Source organism: Alternaria conjuncta (genome assembly GCF_024043145.1).
Source record: "Alternaria conjuncta strain BMP 0040 chromosome Unknown scaffold_5, whole genome shotgun sequence".
Classification (NCBI taxonomy): domain Eukaryota; kingdom Fungi; phylum Ascomycota; class Dothideomycetes; order Pleosporales; family Pleosporaceae; genus Alternaria; species Alternaria conjuncta.
In genome coordinates, this window is record NW_026250094.1 from 1,498,756 (window position 1) to 1,518,138 (window position 19,383).

At 53.7% G+C, this 19,383-nt stretch overlaps 5 protein-coding genes across 5 annotated transcripts; 1 reads left to right on the forward strand and 4 right to left on the reverse strand.

The window, feature by feature from the left end:
- Nucleotides 1–3: 3 nt before the first annotated feature.
- Nucleotides 4–858, reverse strand: J4E85_004144 (uncharacterized protein; the record flags this gene model as incomplete). Its single annotated transcript, XM_051468406.1, has 3 exons — nucleotides 4–90; nucleotides 153–318; nucleotides 365–858. The coding sequence occupies 3 exons, from the start codon at nucleotides 856–858 to the stop codon at nucleotides 4–6; spliced, it is 747 nt and encodes a 248-aa protein (XP_051327998.1).
- Nucleotides 859–3,461: 2,603 nt separating this feature from the next.
- Nucleotides 3,462–6,334, reverse strand: SEC24 (COPII subunit; the record flags this gene model as incomplete). The annotated part of the gene is made up of 5 exons (XM_051468407.1): nucleotides 3,462–3,655; nucleotides 3,709–3,839; nucleotides 3,888–5,242; nucleotides 5,295–5,447; nucleotides 5,513–6,334. The coding sequence occupies 5 exons, from the start codon at nucleotides 6,332–6,334 to the stop codon at nucleotides 3,462–3,464; spliced, it is 2,655 nt and encodes an 884-aa protein (XP_051327999.1).
- Nucleotides 6,335–6,784: 450 nt separating this feature from the next.
- Nucleotides 6,785–7,818, reverse strand: J4E85_004146 (uncharacterized protein; the record flags this gene model as incomplete). Its single annotated transcript, XM_051468408.1, has 3 exons — nucleotides 6,785–7,276; nucleotides 7,323–7,448; nucleotides 7,498–7,818. 3 exons carry the CDS (start codon nucleotides 7,816–7,818, stop codon nucleotides 6,785–6,787), a joined length of 939 nt encoding a protein of 312 aa, XP_051328000.1.
- A 1,062-nt stretch (nucleotides 7,819–8,880) lies between these two features.
- On the reverse strand, nucleotides 8,881–11,323 carry J4E85_004147 (uncharacterized protein; the record flags this gene model as incomplete). Its single annotated transcript, XM_051468409.1, has 5 exons — nucleotides 8,881–9,928; nucleotides 9,987–10,216; nucleotides 10,272–10,687; nucleotides 10,749–10,998; nucleotides 11,060–11,323. The coding sequence occupies 5 exons, from the start codon at nucleotides 11,321–11,323 to the stop codon at nucleotides 8,881–8,883; spliced, it is 2,208 nt and encodes a 735-aa protein (XP_051328001.1).
- A 2,767-nt stretch (nucleotides 11,324–14,090) lies between these two features.
- J4E85_004148 (uncharacterized protein) lies at nucleotides 14,091–16,011 on the forward strand (the record flags this gene model as incomplete). Its single annotated transcript, XM_051468410.1, has 2 exons — nucleotides 14,091–14,739; nucleotides 14,798–16,011. 2 exons carry the CDS (start codon nucleotides 14,091–14,093, stop codon nucleotides 16,009–16,011), a joined length of 1,863 nt encoding a protein of 620 aa, XP_051328002.1.
- Nucleotides 16,012–19,383: the final 3,372 nt, after the last annotated feature.

Consider the following 19,383-nt stretch of genomic DNA (forward strand, 5'->3'; position numbering starts at 1 on the left):
GGCCTACGTCGTATGTCGGGAGAAGGTGCCGCGCTCATGGTCGAAGCGGTAGAGATTATGCTTGAAGCTGAGAGGTTTCTGCTGTGGCCTCTGCTATGGCCACCTGTGCTGCCTAGTGTGTTCGCTCGAGATCGGTTTCCAGGTGGTCTTACTCTGTCGGTCCGGATCTGTCTTTGGAACCTCGTACCCGTTGCAGCTAGCGATTCGGAAGGTATGTCTTCGTTGACGTGAACTGTTTGGGCATGTTGTCGGAGGTTGTCGAGTCGCGAGAATCGCCGGGAACAGTGACATTGGAAGGGTCTTTCACCAGTATGCTTACTGCAGTGTGTTAGCAATGTAGCGTGCCGCATAGTGAGCTACGTACCGAATGTGTCGTGCCAGATGCTCACTTCTCGTGAAGCTTAGATTGCACGGCGGAAAGTCGGTACAAAAGAAGCGTTGTCCTTTCTTCTTTTTAGACGGCCGGTTGGAATCGCTGGTTACGCTATCGTTGTCCGATCCGTCTTTCTCGTCATCATCCCCATCACCCATATGCACATCTTGTCCCGAGGTTGTTGGCCTATGCGAGTCCTCTCTACTTTGTTCGCTCTTGTTCGAAGCTGAAGGTGTCTCGCTCAGCTCGCGGCCGGGTGTAAACGGCGACGAGGGCAGTGGTCGCTGACCAACAAGACCCGCAAAGGTATTGCGTGTAGGTGTCTTAGCCGATGGGTCTTCGGCACGGATCTCTTCGGTCGCTTTCGATTCGGCAAAGAACCTGCTGTTCGGTCGGGGAGTAGTCGGCGTCGTCTCGTCACCCGGGCGGCCCTGTGGCGCATCTGGGACCGACAATGTGGTGTTGACTGCCTGGAAAGTAGACATGTTGGAAGAGGCGGTGACCAGCAGTCTAACGATAGCCACCTCTTGTTCCGTGTCGTGCTGAGTGAGCCGCGCAGGTCTACGAAGACGAGCGCGTATAGCTTACAACCTGCACGACGGAGCTCGCTTTGGTAGCGCCGGTGATGTAAGACTGGAGAGTTAATGCAGGCGCAGGTCCCAGGCGGGTTGCCTCGAGCGGCGCAATCAGTATGATACTGCGGGTGGTCCCTTCCTGGAGCGGATGTGGGAAGGCTGAAACGATATGATGACGAATAGAGGGCGGCGTTGCAACAACATCCGGAGTCAGCGCCCAGCGAGCAAGGTCAAACAAAATCTACGAGGTCGTGTTAAATTCGATCGTTGCGTCGTAAAATCGTCAAGTTGGTGTCGCCCAAAGGTGTACCAGTGGTGAGGGTTGAGCAACCACGGATACTCGGACTTTGGGCTGGGTGTATGATAAGGCGCGGGATGGGATGCCTCAGGTGGCGGGGAGATTGGCCCCTCTTTGACGCAAGACTCGATGCGCACAAGGGCTCGAGTAGGAGCGGCAGGATGCGGCTCTTGTGGCAATGCAGCTAGACTGTGCAAGACCCGGGTATGAAGGCAGAGGAGCAGGTGTCGATGCAGGAGAGCGGGATTAGAACGAACTCACGATTGCGTCGCAAATGCACGAGGAGGGGTTGGTAAGGCACAGGACGGGATCTTAGCGGCTTTGTCGTGCGCCCTGGACGGACGGCCTGGCAGAAGGCTGGGGTTAGAGTCCGATCCACCTTGCGAGAAGGCACATCTTGCCTGCAGATCCTTGGAATTAGCGATGCTTGGCCCGCCGACCCAGACATGATGAAGAGGTGCAGCTGAGCCCCAGAGTATGCTCGTCCGCCTGTCAGACCACAGTACGTCTGCAAGCCCTGATGAGCGCATCTGCCGTCAAGCAATCGGCCTGGCTGCAGGACATGGCATCATATTGTGCGGCGGGGCACTGGGCAGCACTGCCTGTTTCCGGTTGCTAACAACGGTCATGGCACATGCTTGCAGCGATGGGTCAAGAACCTGACTATTTGCTCTAGGTCGTGCGTTATGGCCGGGACCTGAGCACGCTGGATATTGATGACGAAACACCTACCAACGCCCGCTGCCGTTTCACGTGTTATCAGATAGATCGGGACCATGATGGCTGGCTATGCCATGGACGCGCCGGCGCGTTTGGCCAGTCCCTCAAGGCAAGTTGCGCGCCTGGGAGAAGACAGCCATAAGCAGACGAGCATGGCGTCGGCCGCCTGGCGAAGCTGACAGTGCCATGCCCAAGTAATTGGTTGACGCGGATAGTCGCTGCAAGCTAGCAGCGTGGGCGAGCGCCGATGCAAGGGGACTCGACCAGATCCACAAAAAGTGTTGTACCTTTGTACCTTGCCGAAGCGAAAGGCTAGCATCCGTGGTTCTGCCGGACTTCAGCGACTCAAATTTTGCGTCTTTGCAGCGCGAAAGGCGCCAGGCGGCTGTTGAACGAGGCGGTCAGAGACGGTAGTCTGTCCCCTGGCGTTGCCTGGCGTTGGGCTTTCAGCGGTGCGTGACAGTTTGTCGCCATCACACTCTATAGCTCGGAAGCGCTGACAGAAAGGCGGAGGACCCAGTGGCCCGACTAGTTCCTGGCAAGCACTGTTTGATTCGGTGGAATCTGGTGGACAGACGCGGGATGATACCATGGATCGCGAATATCGTGGTCATCTGCGCGGTGCGCCTCGTTGCGTCGTCTGTACCGTACTTTGTCCCTTGTATGCTTCAAGATTCCGCTTCCGGTGCCTAAACGAGACGCAATATTGCTATTGACACGTTGCGTAGGCGCATCCCCACACGAGGATCGTGCGCCGTGCCTACAAAGAAAACACTCGTCCTTCCTGCAGCGGCAGCTGGAGGATTGGTGAAACACATAGTGTATGCAGGCCTACATGTTCAAAATAGTAGCTTTACCGAATCATGCGAGCTTGTGTTAGCGGGCGAGCCAGATGTCTGGACGCATTTGTCGCCAGCGGTGGCGTTGGTGTTGAGGGAGCCGTGCATTACTCGCGCTCATGGCGAGGTTAGCGATAGTGGAGTCAACGCTCGGAACGTGCCTGTGCCTGCCTCCAGCCGTGTGATAGCCCGTGCGCGAAGCGCGAAGACCGAGGTATGACTCTTATCGATTATCGAGCAACTCAAGATGCACACGGGGAAAGCCTGTCTTGCATACACGTTAACCGCAGGCCCCTCCTCAGTACTCGCACAACAGCTTAGCACTACGTTTCATCGCCATGCATTGACGCCGTGTGGCAATGACGGGCAGCTGCCTCGCCGCACAACTGTGGTACATTGCCACAGCCGAGGTGGCCAAGAACAAACAGATGGAAGCTGGTATCACATTGCTGCTGTATAAGTCACGATTCGCTTGGTGCGACTCCCAGTCATCACTCCACCGCCCAAGCAATGCTGATTTCTTCTTCGGATCTTGCGCCAATGCGGTATTGACCCGCCCAATCCACACCGCCTAATGAACAAGTGCCTAAATCTATCCGATGCTTACTGCACAACCTAGGTGGAACGTCAGTCTTCTCTTCGGACAGGCAGCTGACTCATTGATATACCTTTTCTCGGAGTTTGCTGATCCATTGGACGATGCTTTCACCCTGGTCTGCCCGGTCTTCGACAAGGAGGGTCTGTGTCCATAGCTTGAGAGCTGGGTCGCCGTCTTCCTTGATAATGTACAGCGTAGGTAGAGTAATCGAGCCCACGCCCTTTGACTTGTGGTCTCTGGATTTCTCGACGACTATATTGTATTAGCACCCTGAGCTGTATAAATCATCAGTAACGTCAACTCACCAGCTCGCACTCGCTCGGAGTATTCGTTGTCAAGAAGTGGTAATGAAGCTTTGCCCTGTTTCAATTGTGTGCGGTCTTCAACGCCAAATACATCATTCAGAAGCGCAGGGACGGCATCTCGACCAATCCATCTAGTCACGTTAGCTCAGTATCAATAATGAATCTGCGCTTGTACTTACAAGAACTGGTTTACACCGTCGTCCAGGAGGTAAAGACCGTACGGCACAATGGCTGCACTGGAAAGGTTCAATGCTGGTGGCATGGTAATTTGACCGGTGGTAGGCTCTGGTACACCAGCATCATCAGGCATATCGTGGAGTGAGTAGAAAGACGGGTAGATGTACTGCGTAAGTAGGCGCAATGGCAGCGTAGAGAGGAGGTCAAGAGCTGCGGAACGGAGATCACTCGGGATTTGAGCGCTCTTGCGAAGACCAACGTTCTTGATGAGTCCCAAGAACAGTATGGGGAGAGCGCGAAGGTTTTGCGGTAGTTGTAGTCCGCCACCGCCCATGCTGCCGCCTGCCAACTCCTTGCGATACGTTGAGAGTATCTCGATGATCTTGGCCTGTAACGCGTCTCGTGCTGCGTCAAGACCGCTCGACAATGCTCGCTCAACTGCCTTGTGACTGAAGTAGGTAGTGATAGCTTGCGCGTCTGCTGATGCATAAACTGATGCCAGGCTCTCAGTCGTAGGTACAGCAAGAGTCAGAACCCTGATACGGCGCTGACCACTTGAGGTAGTGTGAAGCACAGCAGCCTGGAGACAGGCGAATGGCTTCGAGATCGTTTCATCGATAGCGACCTCAATCACCACAGCTTGATCTCTGGGGTATGCTGGGAAGGCGCAGAGGTCGGACGAGCGGTTGAAGAAGTTTCCGTAGAATGCAGACATCCTCAATCCGGTGGTGGCGCGCACTCGGAGAACGGCCTCTAGACCGATCTCAGCAGACAGATAGTCAGCCAGTTCGGTTGCAATCTTGACGACATCCTCTTGTCTTGCCGCATTCCATCCAGGGTAAAAGTATGTCTGACCAGCCGTAAATCGTGGAAGGTTGCTCAGCGTCGCAACATCTTGGTACTGCGAGGAGAACAGGAACATATCCACCGACACCTGGTTCTTAGAGCATTCTACCGCAAAACTCTTGTACCAGTTGTTCGCAGGCTGCAACAAACTGCCTTCTTTTCCGGTGCCCAGTAGCGACTTGTCTTCTCGAGGGCTCAATGCTGCATGGCCAACATTGGGTAGCGATGCGGCAATGACAGTCAACTTTCCTCCGAGTGGGGAAATGAGCTTATGTGCGGATCGGAGAGCTGAGCCCAGCGCAAAGCCAGGGACGTGTGTGTTTTGGAACATGGTCGGGAGGCGGTCAAGGAACGTCTCGATGTTGTTGCGGCATTGGCTGAGGCTGACCAGGAGGTCCGAAGGCATGGGAAGGTAGGGCTCATCGAGGTCGGAAACTACGAGCTGCTGCGGTTCGTTGGATTCGCTGTTGTCCGGAGGAATGCCGAAGAAGTGCAAACCATTGTCGACCGCCTGGTACAGAGTTAGCTTGCGCACCATATGCCTTCGAACGCGCATTACTGACCATAAATCCAATGCGTGTCCGGCCGTCTGCGTTTGGTATCCGGCCGAGCGACTCCTTGATGACCCTCGAGACAACCGCGAGCAAACCGCTGTTGACAGCGCCTTGTGTGCAATCCAGCAGGATATAGTAGCATAGAGGCTGTGGAGGACGGACCTAAAGATGTGTGTACGAAGTCAGTGTTTGTTTCACATGCAACTCGCATATAGTCAATTACTAACCATATATTCCTGAGGCGCGACAAATTCGGTTACGGCGTAGTTCAGCTCGGGTCGCTGCCAGCGGTCCACGCTCTTCTGCTGTGCTGCATCCCAATCGAATGCCTGAGGAACGTCGTTGGTCAGGTTGCACATGTTGCACCTCCACCTGTGTCCATGGTCCAGGAACGAGACAAATGGATTGATGTAGGCGCGGCATCGTCGACAACGGCTAATGACCTGGTCGTGCACTACTGGCACAGGGTCCTCCGAATCGTGCAGGCTCGCATATGGGCTTATAATAAGGGCGAAGGGAAGCTTGCTCTTCTTGAGTAGCGAGTGGTTGGTGGGGATGGTGTTGAGCGTACATCGCAGGTATTTACTCGATTCGTTCGCGAACTCGGAGGGGGTGGCCGCGGCATTGGACGGCAGGTTGATGGGAGGAGGAGGGTTGTATAGCTCGGAGACGTGGAAGGGCTGCGCAATGAGGTCCGAGGGGAAGAGCTGGTTCTGCTGGGTAGCCGCGACGGGTTGTTGAACTTGTGGAGCTGCTTGGCCCTGGCCTAGGTTCATCTGCCCGAACTGCTGGTTGAGGGCATTCGGATCTTGAGGCATGGGCTGTCCATAGCCTTGGGCTGGCGCTCCATAACCCTGTGCTGGCGCTCCGTAGCCCTGAGCCGGGGCGCCGAACCCAGGAGAAGGTGCTGCTCCGTATGCAGGCGTTTGAGCTCCATAGCCAGGCACTACTGGTGGGGGGACTCCTCCAGCTTGGGCGTCTGGTGTATTCGCGCCGAATTGGTATCCCGTTCCTGCTGCGTAGCGATCTCTCTTTTTGCGGTCCGCCATGGCTACGGCAGCGGAGACTGTGAGTGGAAGAGGTGGAAAGTAGTGGTAGGGGGGTTGGCGGTGTTGGCGGGCGTGCGCGTGAATTTAGATACAACGTAGAGCTCGATGTGTCTTCTTGGGGAACGGCACATTCCGCGCTAAGAGGTCCCCGCCAAATATGCACGGACAATTCTAGGGTTTAGGTGGGACCTGATTATACACGGCCCATGGCTTCTTCTACACATTCATCATCACCTCCAGGCATCCATCTAACTTGTGTGCTCCATTCGCCCAGAACCTTTGTTGCATTACTTTAGGCACCACTGAACTTATCTACACAAACGTGTCATTACGAAATTACCTCATGCTACAGAAGAGAGGACATAATCGGGATATGTATCAAATCATTAGTACTTGCAGACAAAAGGAAATGTCTCCAGAAAGCTACCCCGAAGTCGCACTCTCTTCAGTTTAGGCCACGTTGGAAACCTCATGTCTGGGAGCCTCCTCCTGTTGCCTTTCCAGCCTCTCTACCCTATCAGCCTCTTCCAAGGGGTAAGGAGCGGAACCCGCCTTGTCATACTGCTCGCCCACAGGACTCTCACTTCGTACTGTACTCCCATACGTAGTAGATTCGGGACCCGGCGTGCCAGTTGTCCCCCCTAGTCCTACTCCCGGTGCTGCTGCGCCTGGCATTGCACCCACTCCGAGGTTGCCTGCACTCGAATGGATAGGCTCGACCTCTAATCGGTACTGGCGAAGATCATCTTCAGCGTCATTGAGGACCTGGCGCGCTGTTTCTGCCTCTGCGAATGGAGGGTGTACATCGCCAGGTACAATGGGCGTATCGTCAACGAGGTTCAAGAGACGGCGAGCGTGTTTGGCTAGGATGATCTGCTTCTCAGCACGTTCGATGGTGGCTGCGAAGTGGTGGTCGTATGCCTCCTTAAACTTCTGACGGGTCTGTATCGGTCAGCAGACGATACAAGTCAATTCTGACTCAACGTACAATGTTGGTGAGCTGCGCTTCGGCCACCAAGCTCTGAGCCTCCGCGCGGACGAGCTCCTGTTCGAGCTGGGGAATCTTAGTACTCTGAGGTTCCTTGTATTTCAGCTTCGCGATCTCATCCGAAACCTATGATCTGGTTAATATAAAGTATGCTGACTGTAGCCGTAGAACACACCTTGGTTTTGTGATCGCGACTTGGCTGCACCGAGCTCTCTGTGTTGCGAATCTGCTTCAAGACGCCTCGATATTCCTCCAATTGTTGCGCATAGATGTCTTCTTGCTCTGCGATCTCTGCGAGCAACACTCCGAGCTTGTCCGAGACCTCCGAAATTGACTCGTCTTCTGTAGCCTCGCCCCATTCGGAGAGCTGCTGAGCAATGCCGACCCGTTCGCGCGCCGCAGCCTCGTAGGCACCAATTGCATGGTTCTCCGATTTGATGATCTTGAACAGCCTCTTCGAGAGTTCCGGCTGCTGAGTACCTCGGAGTGAAGCCATAGTAAAGCGGTGCTTGGGCGCGGACTTCTCCCCACTGCCGCTGGTGCTCTTTTTCGAGCGCACTGAGAGTGATCGATTCCTGCGGAAATAACACCATGGTTAGCGAGAGCTTCAAATCGCGGTCGCGAAAGCCATGCTCATCAGAGCTATGTAAGGTAAACATTGACCCCGTTGTTTGACTGCGTATGGGTGCTAGCAATGGGACGTCGCAGAAACGAGGAGAGTTCGATGCGCATCATGGTACAGGATCACAGAGGACTGGTAAACCGACTTACATGATGAGGTTACTGTTACTTTAGTGTTTGTATTGACCTATGACCCATTAGCATTGCTACTTCACGCGCCGCGAGAGCACGCGCATCGCTGCGCAGTCTGCGAGTAATGGTACTGAATTGTGGAGACATACCTGTATGAGAGTATAAAAAGCCCGGTCGCGATGTTTCCAGGATCAACGTACTGGGCAGAGAATCGTTACTGTTTGAGTTTTGGGAAGCGGGGGTCAGCCTGGGGGGAAGTTGCGCAAGAGCCGGTGATGTCATAGCCGGGCCCGGAAGCTGCGCATCGCGAACATTGGCACCTACAGCCAGTCACACGTCCACTACTGCCGAATCATCCGTGGGAGCCTGCCTTTGCGTTCCTTGTACTACTGTTGTGCCTCTTCTGTTTCCGTACCTCAAACTGTCCGGTAGAGGTATCCGCTGCGTTTCACGTAAAGAACCTTTTCGAACTCCCGAAACCCACTGCAATATGAGGCTCGAGGAGCAATCTACTTACGACGGCTTCATCTCAGAGTCGCATGATCATAATCAGACCATGTTGGAGAAAAAATGAGGCGACAGAGCTCAGGTCAGTGTTCAGGCCCTGAGCTTTGATGCCGAGGTAGGGCTTCTTCACACACAGACAATAGTCACGGTCATCGTTGTGTTCAAAAAAGTATCATTGTATCTAACGATGTAGATGTATCCAAATATATTGTTTCTTGAGCGCGCAACAGCACCTCGAGTCGCGAACACGTGAACAAACCGAAAAGAACTACATCGCAGTCACCCCAGTATATCTTCCCTAGTTGTCCAGTGGGTATCTGTCGAAGAACTTGAACGTCTTGAGACCCTCAGAGAGCTGGTCCACAACCGCCGAGACGTCGCTCGCAGTGTAGACACCAGGAGTGGAGGCCTCGATACCGGCAGCGCCGAAAGCAGTGTTGCCAGATCCAAGCACACCAACGGGCTTGCCGAAACGGTAGCCGTCTTGGAGAATCTGAAGAGGACGGCCGGCAGGGTAGAGAGTCGAACGGGCGCTGGCGGTCGCGTTGCGGCTGGGTGCAGTTGTGGAGTTGGAGTTGGCCAGACTAGGAATAGATGCGAAGAGGCTCTCTGCGCTGCCATCGATGAGAATGGCGTCGAACTGGATTGCGGAAGTTGCAGAGTAGGTCTGGTCAATGCTGGCACCCAGGTGCTCGGCAACGACAGTCATGCCAACATTGAGATCAGCGAGAGCTGACTTCAACGCCTTTGCGTTGTCATCGGAAGAACCCGCGCTAGTAAGATAGCCGACCTTGAGTCCATCGAGCTTGAGCAACGGCTCACCAGATGCGCTGACGCCAATGGTCTTGTTGTCGTGGTAGTAGGTATCGTCGGCTTCCGGTGCGGTCATGCCCAACGCCTCCGCAACCCTTACGGCAATGTCGTGAGAGATGCGGTTGAGCTGGATGAGCACGTTGTTCTTCACAACCTCGCTCTTCAGTTGCGAGGTCTCGAAGCGCATAGCGTTGATGACGAACTGCTGCTCAACGGGCAGAAGGGAGTTGAAGAACAGACGGGGCTGACTCCACACATCGGCAAAGGTGCTTGAGACGGCTCTGACAAGCTTCCCACTGGTTCCGCGGCTTGGTGCTGTGAAGAACCCACGACCGGTGCTCTGGTTCGCTTGCTTCGGGGAGCCTTCGTTGAGAGTGTTAGGGGAGTAGGCGGCGGTGTTGAGTGGAATGTACATCTGGCCGGCACCGTCCCTCTCGTTGTTGTGAACCGGTACGCGAGGCTGGTTGATAGGAATTTGCTCGAAGTTGGGCGATCCCATGTTGCGGTTGAGTTGCGTGTCAAGGTATGAGTACCTATACATGCGTCAGTAACAGTCTCACTTCAAGTGTGTATAAGAGGCATTATACTAACATTCTTCCCTGCAGGAGCGGGTCCTCAGTGATGTCCACTCCGCGCACCAGATGTCCTGGCTGGAACATGATTTGTTCAGTCTCGGCAAAGTAGTTGCGTGGGTTGCGGTTCAGGGTCAGCTTTCCAAGAGGTGTGAAAGGCACAATGTCCTCAGGTACGATCTTGGTAGGGTCAAGAAGATCAAAGCCCCATCGAAGCTGATCTTCCTCTTCCATGATCTGAGCCTCAAACTGTGGAAATCTAGTTAGCTATCATCGCTTCTGAACAAAGGTTGGAGTCACTTACCACCCACTCAGGGAAGTAGCCCTTGTCGATGGAGTCGAAGAGGTCCTGTCTGTGCAAGTCTGCGTTCATACCAGCAGCCATTTGCGCCTCTTCCCAAAGGAGCGAAGCCTTTCCTTGGAGGGACCTGAAGCGGAACTTCACCAGCTTGGACTTTCCGGCGTCAGTCACGAATCGGAATGTGTGGATACCCCATCCATCTGTGTGCCTGTAGCTTCGGATGGTACCATGACCAGACATAGCCCATAGAAGGGTATGCATGGAAGATGGTTGCTGACTGAAGAAGTCCCATGCGGAGTCGTGAGCCGTTGCCGCTTGAGGAATCTCAGAGTCGGGCTTGGGCTTTACCGCATGGATCAGGTCTGGGAACTTGATGGCATCCTGAATGAAGAAAACAGGGATGTTGTTTCCAACAATATCTACAGGGAGGCGGCGTCAGCAAGATTAAATCTTCTCGAGGTGCTCAGGCTGGATACTTACCAAAGTTGCCCTCATCAGTGTAGAAGCGCACAGCGAAGCCGTGCACATCTCGGACTGTATCGGCCGATCCACGCGAACCAGCCACAGTTGAGAATCGAATGAAGGTGGAGGTCTCCTTGCCGGGCGCGTTCAAGAAAGAAGCTCCCGTGATGTTGGACCAATCTCCATAGGAAACAAAGGTTCCATGGGCACCTGCTCCACGAGCATGAACAGCACGCTCAGGAACGCGCTCATGATCGAAGTGCATGATCTTTAGAGATGTGGAGTTAGTATGTATCCTAATGACTGATGTTGTTATGTAAACAACTCACCTTTCGTCGAAAGATCTGGTCCTCCAGTAGTGATGGGCCGCGTTCACCAGCCTTGAGAGCATTCTGGTCTTCGATTGGCCCTCCAACGGGACTGGTCAGGTAGGTACCTTTGTCGTCGACTTCATACTGGGCCATGAACTCATCCGTGGACATAGCTTGGGGGCTGTCGTCTCGACGAACGACAGACTCGCCATCCATGTAGGGACATCCTGCATTGGCAACATGTAGCAGTGCAGTGACCGCTGTCAAGATTTGAGTCCTCATCTTGAAGTAGGAGATGTTCTGTGAGACGTGAAGAGTGCAGAGGGGCGGACCTAGGCGATTTATACTGTCACCCTGCGTCTCTAGGTCACGCCAACAGACGTGCTTGGTACCTGTACCCTTCTAAAGCTGCTAGCTTGGACCCTGGTACTCTGCAGTCCTGGATTATCAAATGAAAATACTTGCATTTGAGCAGACGAGCATCATGGCAGGTTTGGGAAATTCCCAGGCTAGCGGTGTCCACTCACGACTGGTCTATTAGAGGCCTCGGGATGTTTGTATGGGTCCCAAGCCATAGGTGGATCGAAACGGCTGCATGTAAATGATGCACGCGTAAGTCCACAACCGGCCAAACTACCGTCTTCACCTCTGGGGGAATCCTCCGTCGTACACTGCCGTACGTCGTTGCGCCGCACCGACGCCGAGATTTCTTGAATAGGGATCAGCGCCTTTGGTGACCCCTGCAAGCCCCAGCCGGCGAAGAACTCAAGCCTACACTAGACTGCCGTCTTTTGTGTTGAGCGGCAATTGCTAGCAGAAAAACTGCAAGTTCGATATCTCAGTTGTCGTTGATTGCTGTGCCACAAAAGCCAAGAAACATCCCGGAGCTATGTTATCGAGTGAGAAACCTACTGTCTCTCGGCGCCTTCAACAGGCTGTCGCCGAATCCCAAACCGCGCCATTAAACACAGAAACATCCGATTAGTTGCGCGGCGCCAAGCCGGTGCCGTCATTCTTCTCCAGAATGGTCGCCCACCCGAAGTAGATCCATCGTCGGTGCTTACCTATGTTCGTGGTCCAGCCCTGGATTGGTAATTCGGATTGGTCCATTTTGCCAAGTCCACGACTAGGCGTAAGGACGCTTGGCTTGACGGTACGCAAAATAGCACCTTTCCCCTGTGCAAGCGCCCAAATGCCATGTTGTTGGTGGTCAGCTTGCAGAATGAAAGCATCTCATCACACTCCAAGCAATTGACGGATTCAGCCTGTTCCTAAATAGCAACACGCACCGTGCCGCAGAGATAACCGAACCGTCGAACGGATGCTCTCGTTCACAGTCGTCTAGGTACCTAGGTGGCGACGATGCGTATCGTCGATGTTACTCGGGGTGGAGCCACGGCTCTGTAGGGCTACAGCAGCAAAGATCATGTGATGGATCAGCACCGCCCCGAGCGTACAAAAGATGGCATTGCGTTCCAAATACCAGTTGTAGCGGTGAGCGTCTGGTGAGCGATACAAAGTAAAATGATGGTGGCCCGCGGAGATGAGGTCGACAAGCGTTGTTGCGAACACATATAGGCGTCAACGAACCTTGGAATAGTAGTCTTTGGTCACACCAAACATGCTCGTCGCAGTCTGGATCGTCACCCGACGCGGCGGGAAGGATTCACTGAACGTCGCACCGACAAGATAACGGCCTGGGAGGCCAATTATGCGGCCTGAACAGAGCCACACCTGGAACGCCTTCACGAACGTTAAAGCAACATGCCCAGGTGGCCACAAGCGACCTTCTGCCTTTCGGACATGAGTGCGCGTGTGTATTAGCCTCGCATCCAATTCAAGCTCGTCGAGTGATGCAAGTACGCGCTCTGCGACAACGAATAGACCAGAGTATCGCTAGGTAAATCAGCATTCTAATTTGTTCCTGGAGATGGTGTTGCGAACCCACAGAGACTATCCTATCGCGAGCCAAGAGATTGAGTACCAGCCGTGTACCGTGGGGCGTGTCAAATTGTTGCATCTCATTTGACCGCCCACATACCAGAAGAAGAGAGTACCTAGTTCTTGTATCTGCCTGAGATATGGTAAGTCTTGCACGCTGTGTGATCAGTAATCGCGATAATATTGATAGTAATATAGGGCTTCAGTTGTAGTACTTGATCAAAGTTTAGTCCTGTGGTCTCGAGGCGCTGCAGCGCATTGGACAATCCTAGAACGCTCTGAGGCTATACCACAACCAACAGCGCTTTCGAAGCTAGTGCTTGTAACACCTACTCTGACAGCCTTCAAGGTGACGATGCTACACGGCCTGGACTCGAAATTCTGTACGCCCGTTTACGGCCAAGCCGTCCGATCGATTAAATGCAGAGGAAGCGGAGTAACGAACTTCTCCAGCGTAGGGTGTGCTCACGATGACTTGCTGAATGGTCACGTGCTCAATATGTGCGTGGAACGAACGTGGAAGAGGGTCTCGCAAGGGCAGGCGTGGCAACCACCCGAGCTTACTTCGCCACATGTGGCTGGAAAGGTCGCGAAAACCCACTGATTGCTGGACCAGATTACTGACATGAAGTTGAAACCAGGCAGTACCGAGCGCAATGAGTGCAGCGGAGAGGGGCTCGCTATGGCGTACTACAAGTCACAGCGTAGGGAGTCGTTTCCCGGAGAACGGCTCTGTCACGTGCGAGTAATCTCGGGCTAATGCAGGGCAGGGAAGGCGTGGTAGCGGAGATTATGGGCCAACTCTAACGGTGGGAACCCGTCTCGACTACTGGTCCAACGCTGCCCGTCTCCTTACTCCACGTTTTGCACTCGTAGACGTGGTGTGTCGCATAACGAAGCTTCAAAACACTACAGCTGAACGGGTCCGCTTCCACACGTCAATCAGCCGCACGCACAGCCCCAGTGATCAGCACATCCCGAGGCGCATTCGCTCGCTGATCGCCCCAGAATCGGACCTCTTGTGCAACCGCCGCCTGTTTGAGCGACGTTGTCAACCCCGAGTCTCTGGGACACACTTTACCTTTGACAAAGAAAACACTCAAACACCATGTCGGCCGCCGCAGCAACCAAGCCGCCGGGCACCCCGCGCCGCGAAGTCAACACCAGGACTTCCTCGTCCCCTGGAGCTGCCAACCGCACTCCCCGCTCCTCGACGCCCACAACGAACGGCACCACCCCAGTGTCACGAACACGCTCTGTCCGCGGAGGCGCCAATGGCACGCCAGTCTCAGCGCGCGCAGCTGTCAAGAAGCCTGCCGCATCCTCCAATCTGAGCACCTCACAGGCAGATGCTGCCGATAACGACGCCCGAGACGAGCAGGCTGCTCTCCTCCAAGATCTCAAGGAACGCCTGCAAAAGGCAGAGAGCGAGGCAGAGGAGCGACAGAAGCAGGTCGAGATCCTCAACTCTCGCCTCGACGATGCTCTCACCGAGCAGGCCAAGCTTGAAGAACGTGCCCACGAGGAAGAGGAGAAGGTCGAGTCGTTGGAGAATGTGAAGCGCGAGCTGACACGCCAACACCGCGAGCTCGAGGGCATCTACGAGGCCGAACGTGCGCAGATCATCAAGGAGAAGGAGGATACGCAATCGAGGGAGGAAGAAATGCAGAACACCATCCAGCGCCTAAAGGAGACCATGGCAAACAAGAACATGCCCACTGGCGAGGCTGAAGAGGAGCAGCACCTGTCCCGAGCCTGTAAGTCACACTCATTGGATCAACGTAGGAGTCATGTAGGTACTGACACACCTCACAGCAAGCTTCCGCAACAATCCATCCCGCACCAACTCCTCCCAGAACCTCGAGAACGTCGCATCCTTTGCACCACCCAACTCGGTCAAGCGCAGCGACTCGCGAAACAACTCGAAGCTCATCCACCAAAAGGACAAGATCATCGAAGACCTGCGTCTCGAACTCGCCGAATACCAGGTCAAGGTGTTGGAGGTAGAGAATGCTGGCGGCGGACGCATGCGCGAACTAGAGAAGCAACTGCTCGAGACGCGCATGACCAACGCCAGACTCATGGAAGACAACGAAAGCTTCCAGCTTCTGCTCGGCGAGAAGACGCTCAACGGAGACTTGAGCCGCGGCGACTTCCTGCGCGAGACATCCAACACCGAAGACCGCGCACCGTCCCGTAGCGGCCCTTCAACCAGTCTGGCTGACGAGCTTCAGTCCGCCGAGGAAGGCGATGCCGAAGTCGTGCGCAAGCTCGAAACTGAGCTCAGCAGCATGAAGGCGCAGAACCAGGCCCTCACCCTCTACATCAACAAGATCATCGGTCGTTTGCTCACACACCAGGGCTTCGAATCGGTCCTAGGAAACGATGTCGAGAACGAAGGCTCCGGAGGCCCCAACAAGAACAAGGAGCTACCACCGCCGCCTCCCCAAGACAGCGACCAGCCACAAGGATTCCTCCAGCGCGCCAAGTCTGTTGCCATGGGCGGAAACCGCAAGCCACGCCCCTTGTCCATGATGGGACCTCCCGCCGCGCCCAACCAGACGAGTGCCCATGAGGATCCAGCCACTGCTCCTTCCATTCCTTTGACGCGAAGCACGTCAGGCCGACACCCAAGCGGCAGCCACCACCACCGTCGCTCAACTTCTGAGATCCCGGGCCTTACAAGCAACCCAACATCGCCTGGCATGGTCTCGCCTCGCAACTCTTTCTTCGGTCCGCCAGTCATCTCGAGGGCGCCTTCCGGTCAAGGCCCCATCCCCGAAGACAAAGAGGTGGACACACGGACAGAGTCTTCCTCGGCAAGCCACGTCGATACACCATCCCCGCCACAGCAAAAGCTGCCACGCAGTGAGACCACCGGTCCTATGACGGGTAAAGGCATGCGACCTCTTCGCCTCGTCCAGAACGAAGAAGAAGCTTCAAAGGCCCGCAAGGCCGCCAACCGCGCAAGTTGGTTCGGCGGACTCTTTGGCGCCAACCAGCCACAGCAGAACCAGGAGAACGCTTAGTACAACTCACGACGTCCTCCTTGTTAAACAGACAATTTCATGTAAGTACTTCTAGAACGGCGTGCTTGGCTCCTTTGGATACGACGGATGGATCAACGACTTAATGTTGGGAAAGCAATGAGAGATGAGGGATGATGAGCAATCGATTGAATGGGGATGAGCAAACATATATACATTTGTGGGTGAGGGGTACCAGTCATGAGACTTTCTTTGTTGGACTCCTCGCTTGCACTATTCTTGTATACCCCCCTTCCCTGTCTTTTTGGATAGTCTATACTTGCATGTGGGTTTTGGGTTGGTAGTTGGTGCAATGGTATGCTTTTCACTTTTGAATCGTGTCTTCTATCGTCGTTTTGTGATTGCGCGTCTTTTCCTCGTTTTCTTCGTGGGTGGCTCCGGAGCACTACAGACGGGGTTCGCATCGCTCTTCCCTTGCATGGAAAGCGCCAAGCTCCTCTTTCGCCCACGCCCCTCATTCTCATGCCTGGCTTCCACCACTCCTTCATCCCCACCGTCCTCCTTGTCGCCTACACTCTCGCCATCCGTATCCACAGGCCAGCCCTGCATCGCACAACTCAACCTCCGCTTCCTACTCTCCAACCCTTCTAAGCTGTCCACCAAGCTCTTCCTCGGCAGCACACTCAGACTACTCCTTCTGTCCTCGCACCTCTCGCAGATTCCTCCATCGCTAATTTGTCGTCGCTTCATTCGTGATGGACACCGATTTGGGTCTAGGCTGTGTAGCGCGGCATGACCGCATTGTGTGTAACGGGTGCGAAGGATGTGGGCGCATGTGTGGGGTTGGTGGGAGGAGCAGGTTGAGACGAGGATGTAGCACATTATTGAGTGTGTTAGGGCAATGCGTCGATGTGGTGAATAGTCGTTGCAGTACAGATGTCGATCGTTCTGGTGGGCGTGTTATACATAGAAGATGCTGCTTGATGCGCGTTAGTTTGTTGGGTCGATTGTGTAAGTGCACGAGACATTTCCCATTGTTCTTTCATTCATGAGGTTGAAGTTCTCGAATCATGCGTTGTCTTTGTCTTGTTCTTTGTGTCTTGTCTATACTGACATGTCTTACTATCTCAGTCGAGACATTGACGTTGAGCAAACAAGTTAACAAAACAGTTAGCATGTCGCCTGAGCTATCTTCCGAAGTCTGTAGGCTCAGGTGTCTATCGTGGAAATTTTCAGGCCCCGACTTCATCAGAATCCGCCTGCATCAGCAAATCGTAGAGAGTGGCATCCGGCTCGTAGCCTCCTTTCCCGGCTTTATCAAGTTTCTTCCGATGACGAATCTCGTCTTTGTAGCGTCCTCGGTTCTGCAACAGATACTTCCAACGAAATTTCGACTTGGCTTCCAGCTCTTCCAATGGCAGGTTTATGATGTATGATCTGTTAGAGAAACCGCTCGTAAGCCATCGAACCCTGTGATAAGCGCGCGAGTTCCCCTCCCGAATCTCGATGCCGAAGTTCCAATCATCGCAATTGTCGTATGCCACTTCATAATTCTCGCACCAGATCTGCCCATACCATGTGAAGTCGGCTGAGAAAGGAATTTTGACGAGCTCCTTCTGACGTTTGCGCTCCCTCCACAAGCAAGCTACAATCTTGAGCGAAGATCGGATCACGAAGCGCAGATAACGCGCTGGCTCAAGCCATCCTTCATCTACTCCCCGCTGGTTCCCAACCAAAAGGATTATCAGTTCAATGGGTGTCTGAAATGCGGCCAATTCTTTGACTACGTCATTTGGCCAGCGGCCATGTCTCGAGCCCCACGGAAGATAAAGGTCTATAGCCAGCTTTTCTAGACTAGGGCATTTCGTTCGAATCTTCCGAACATCCTCTGCTGACGGTACGCTCGTACTGGGTGGACCAAGACATTGAGGCCGAGTGACGTCCAGCATCGTGAGCTGGGTAAGTGGCAGTAGGTCAAGGAAATCCCAAGGAATGAGTTGATCAGCGTACTGAACAGGGAGACCATGGTCCCAAGGAGCGCGAGTCTTGACGTTGAAAAGCGCTGGAAATGGACATGAGCTGTCCAAGTTATCGAGATGCGACTTGAAGTCTGCTGCATCTTCCCCATTGCGAGGAAGAAGACACAGGGCTTCTAACCTCGGGGTTTTCCCAATAAATGGTATGAGAGAGCTCAGGTGGAATAATCCAAGGTAGGTAAGGTTCTCCCAGCCTCCTCGAGTACCCCAATGCAGTAGCTCGTCGTGTTCGAAGATGGGCGAGTTTTCTACGTACAAACGCAACTCTTCCAGCTTCGGTAACAACTCTGCCATCATGAAAGACTTCCTGAGTTGACGACGCGGCTCAATTAAGCCCTTCGCGACGACTTGGAGGTTTATCAAAGCGGTGTTTCGAATAAGCATGTGGATAAGATCTGATTCGAATCCTTCCCAAAGCTCAGTCGCGTCAGTCCAGAACAGATCGAATGCGCTCAATGTGATATTTAGATGAGTCAACGTAGATACCGCGGGTTGTAAAAACAGATGGACTGTTGCCGAAGATAGCTGATCGTCCACAACCGAGCTTTCGTTCTTCATCTTTAACAAAGAGGTGTTCAAGCGAGCGTCTGGGAAGCGAGTGTGCAATGTGTCGAGCATAAAAGACGGCATTTGGAATGGCCCAAACCATTCCAACTCTTCCAGATGCGCCAGATTGTCAAAAACTCTCTTTATACTTGGTAAATGTTCGAGATCCTCCTCTTTCCAACACGACACATAGAGATATCGAATCATCTTTGGTATCTGACAGTCGGGTCGTTGAAGTCTCCGAAGTAAACGTATGTGTGATGCTTGATCAAGGGTGAAGAACACATCTCGGTAGAGGTGAGGGATGGTGAGAATATAGAACTGCCGAGAGGCCGAGCAGATGCCCAGAAGGCCAGAAAAGCCCTGGAGACGTACTTCGGAAAGAACAAGATCGAGAATTTCATTGGTTTGTCGCTCGAGGTGTCGCGCTTGCGTCGGCTGTGGAGCCTTTCTTGACTTCCTGAACTTCATGGTTCCGCAAGTAGTGTAGAAGTCTCGTGGAGTAGTATCGAAAGTTTTGACTACTAGAAGAAGGCGCATATAAGCTGTTTGGTACAAGGTCAAAGCTTCTTATCTGCCTGATACTATGTCGTAATCTGCTTGCCAAAACACTCACGCAAACGCCTGACCATTTGAGGAATTCATTATTTTAGACATCGACCTTGGTCGATTGTATAGTGCACTGAAGCCCCGGGTATACTAAACTCGTCGGGTACTAGTATGAAGGTACACGGTCTTAACACTGTTCGTTGCCTAATCTCCGTTCCCAGCACCTGAGTCTTGTGAGATAACTCGAGGATGGTCAATATATGTATTAATATACGCAAACTCT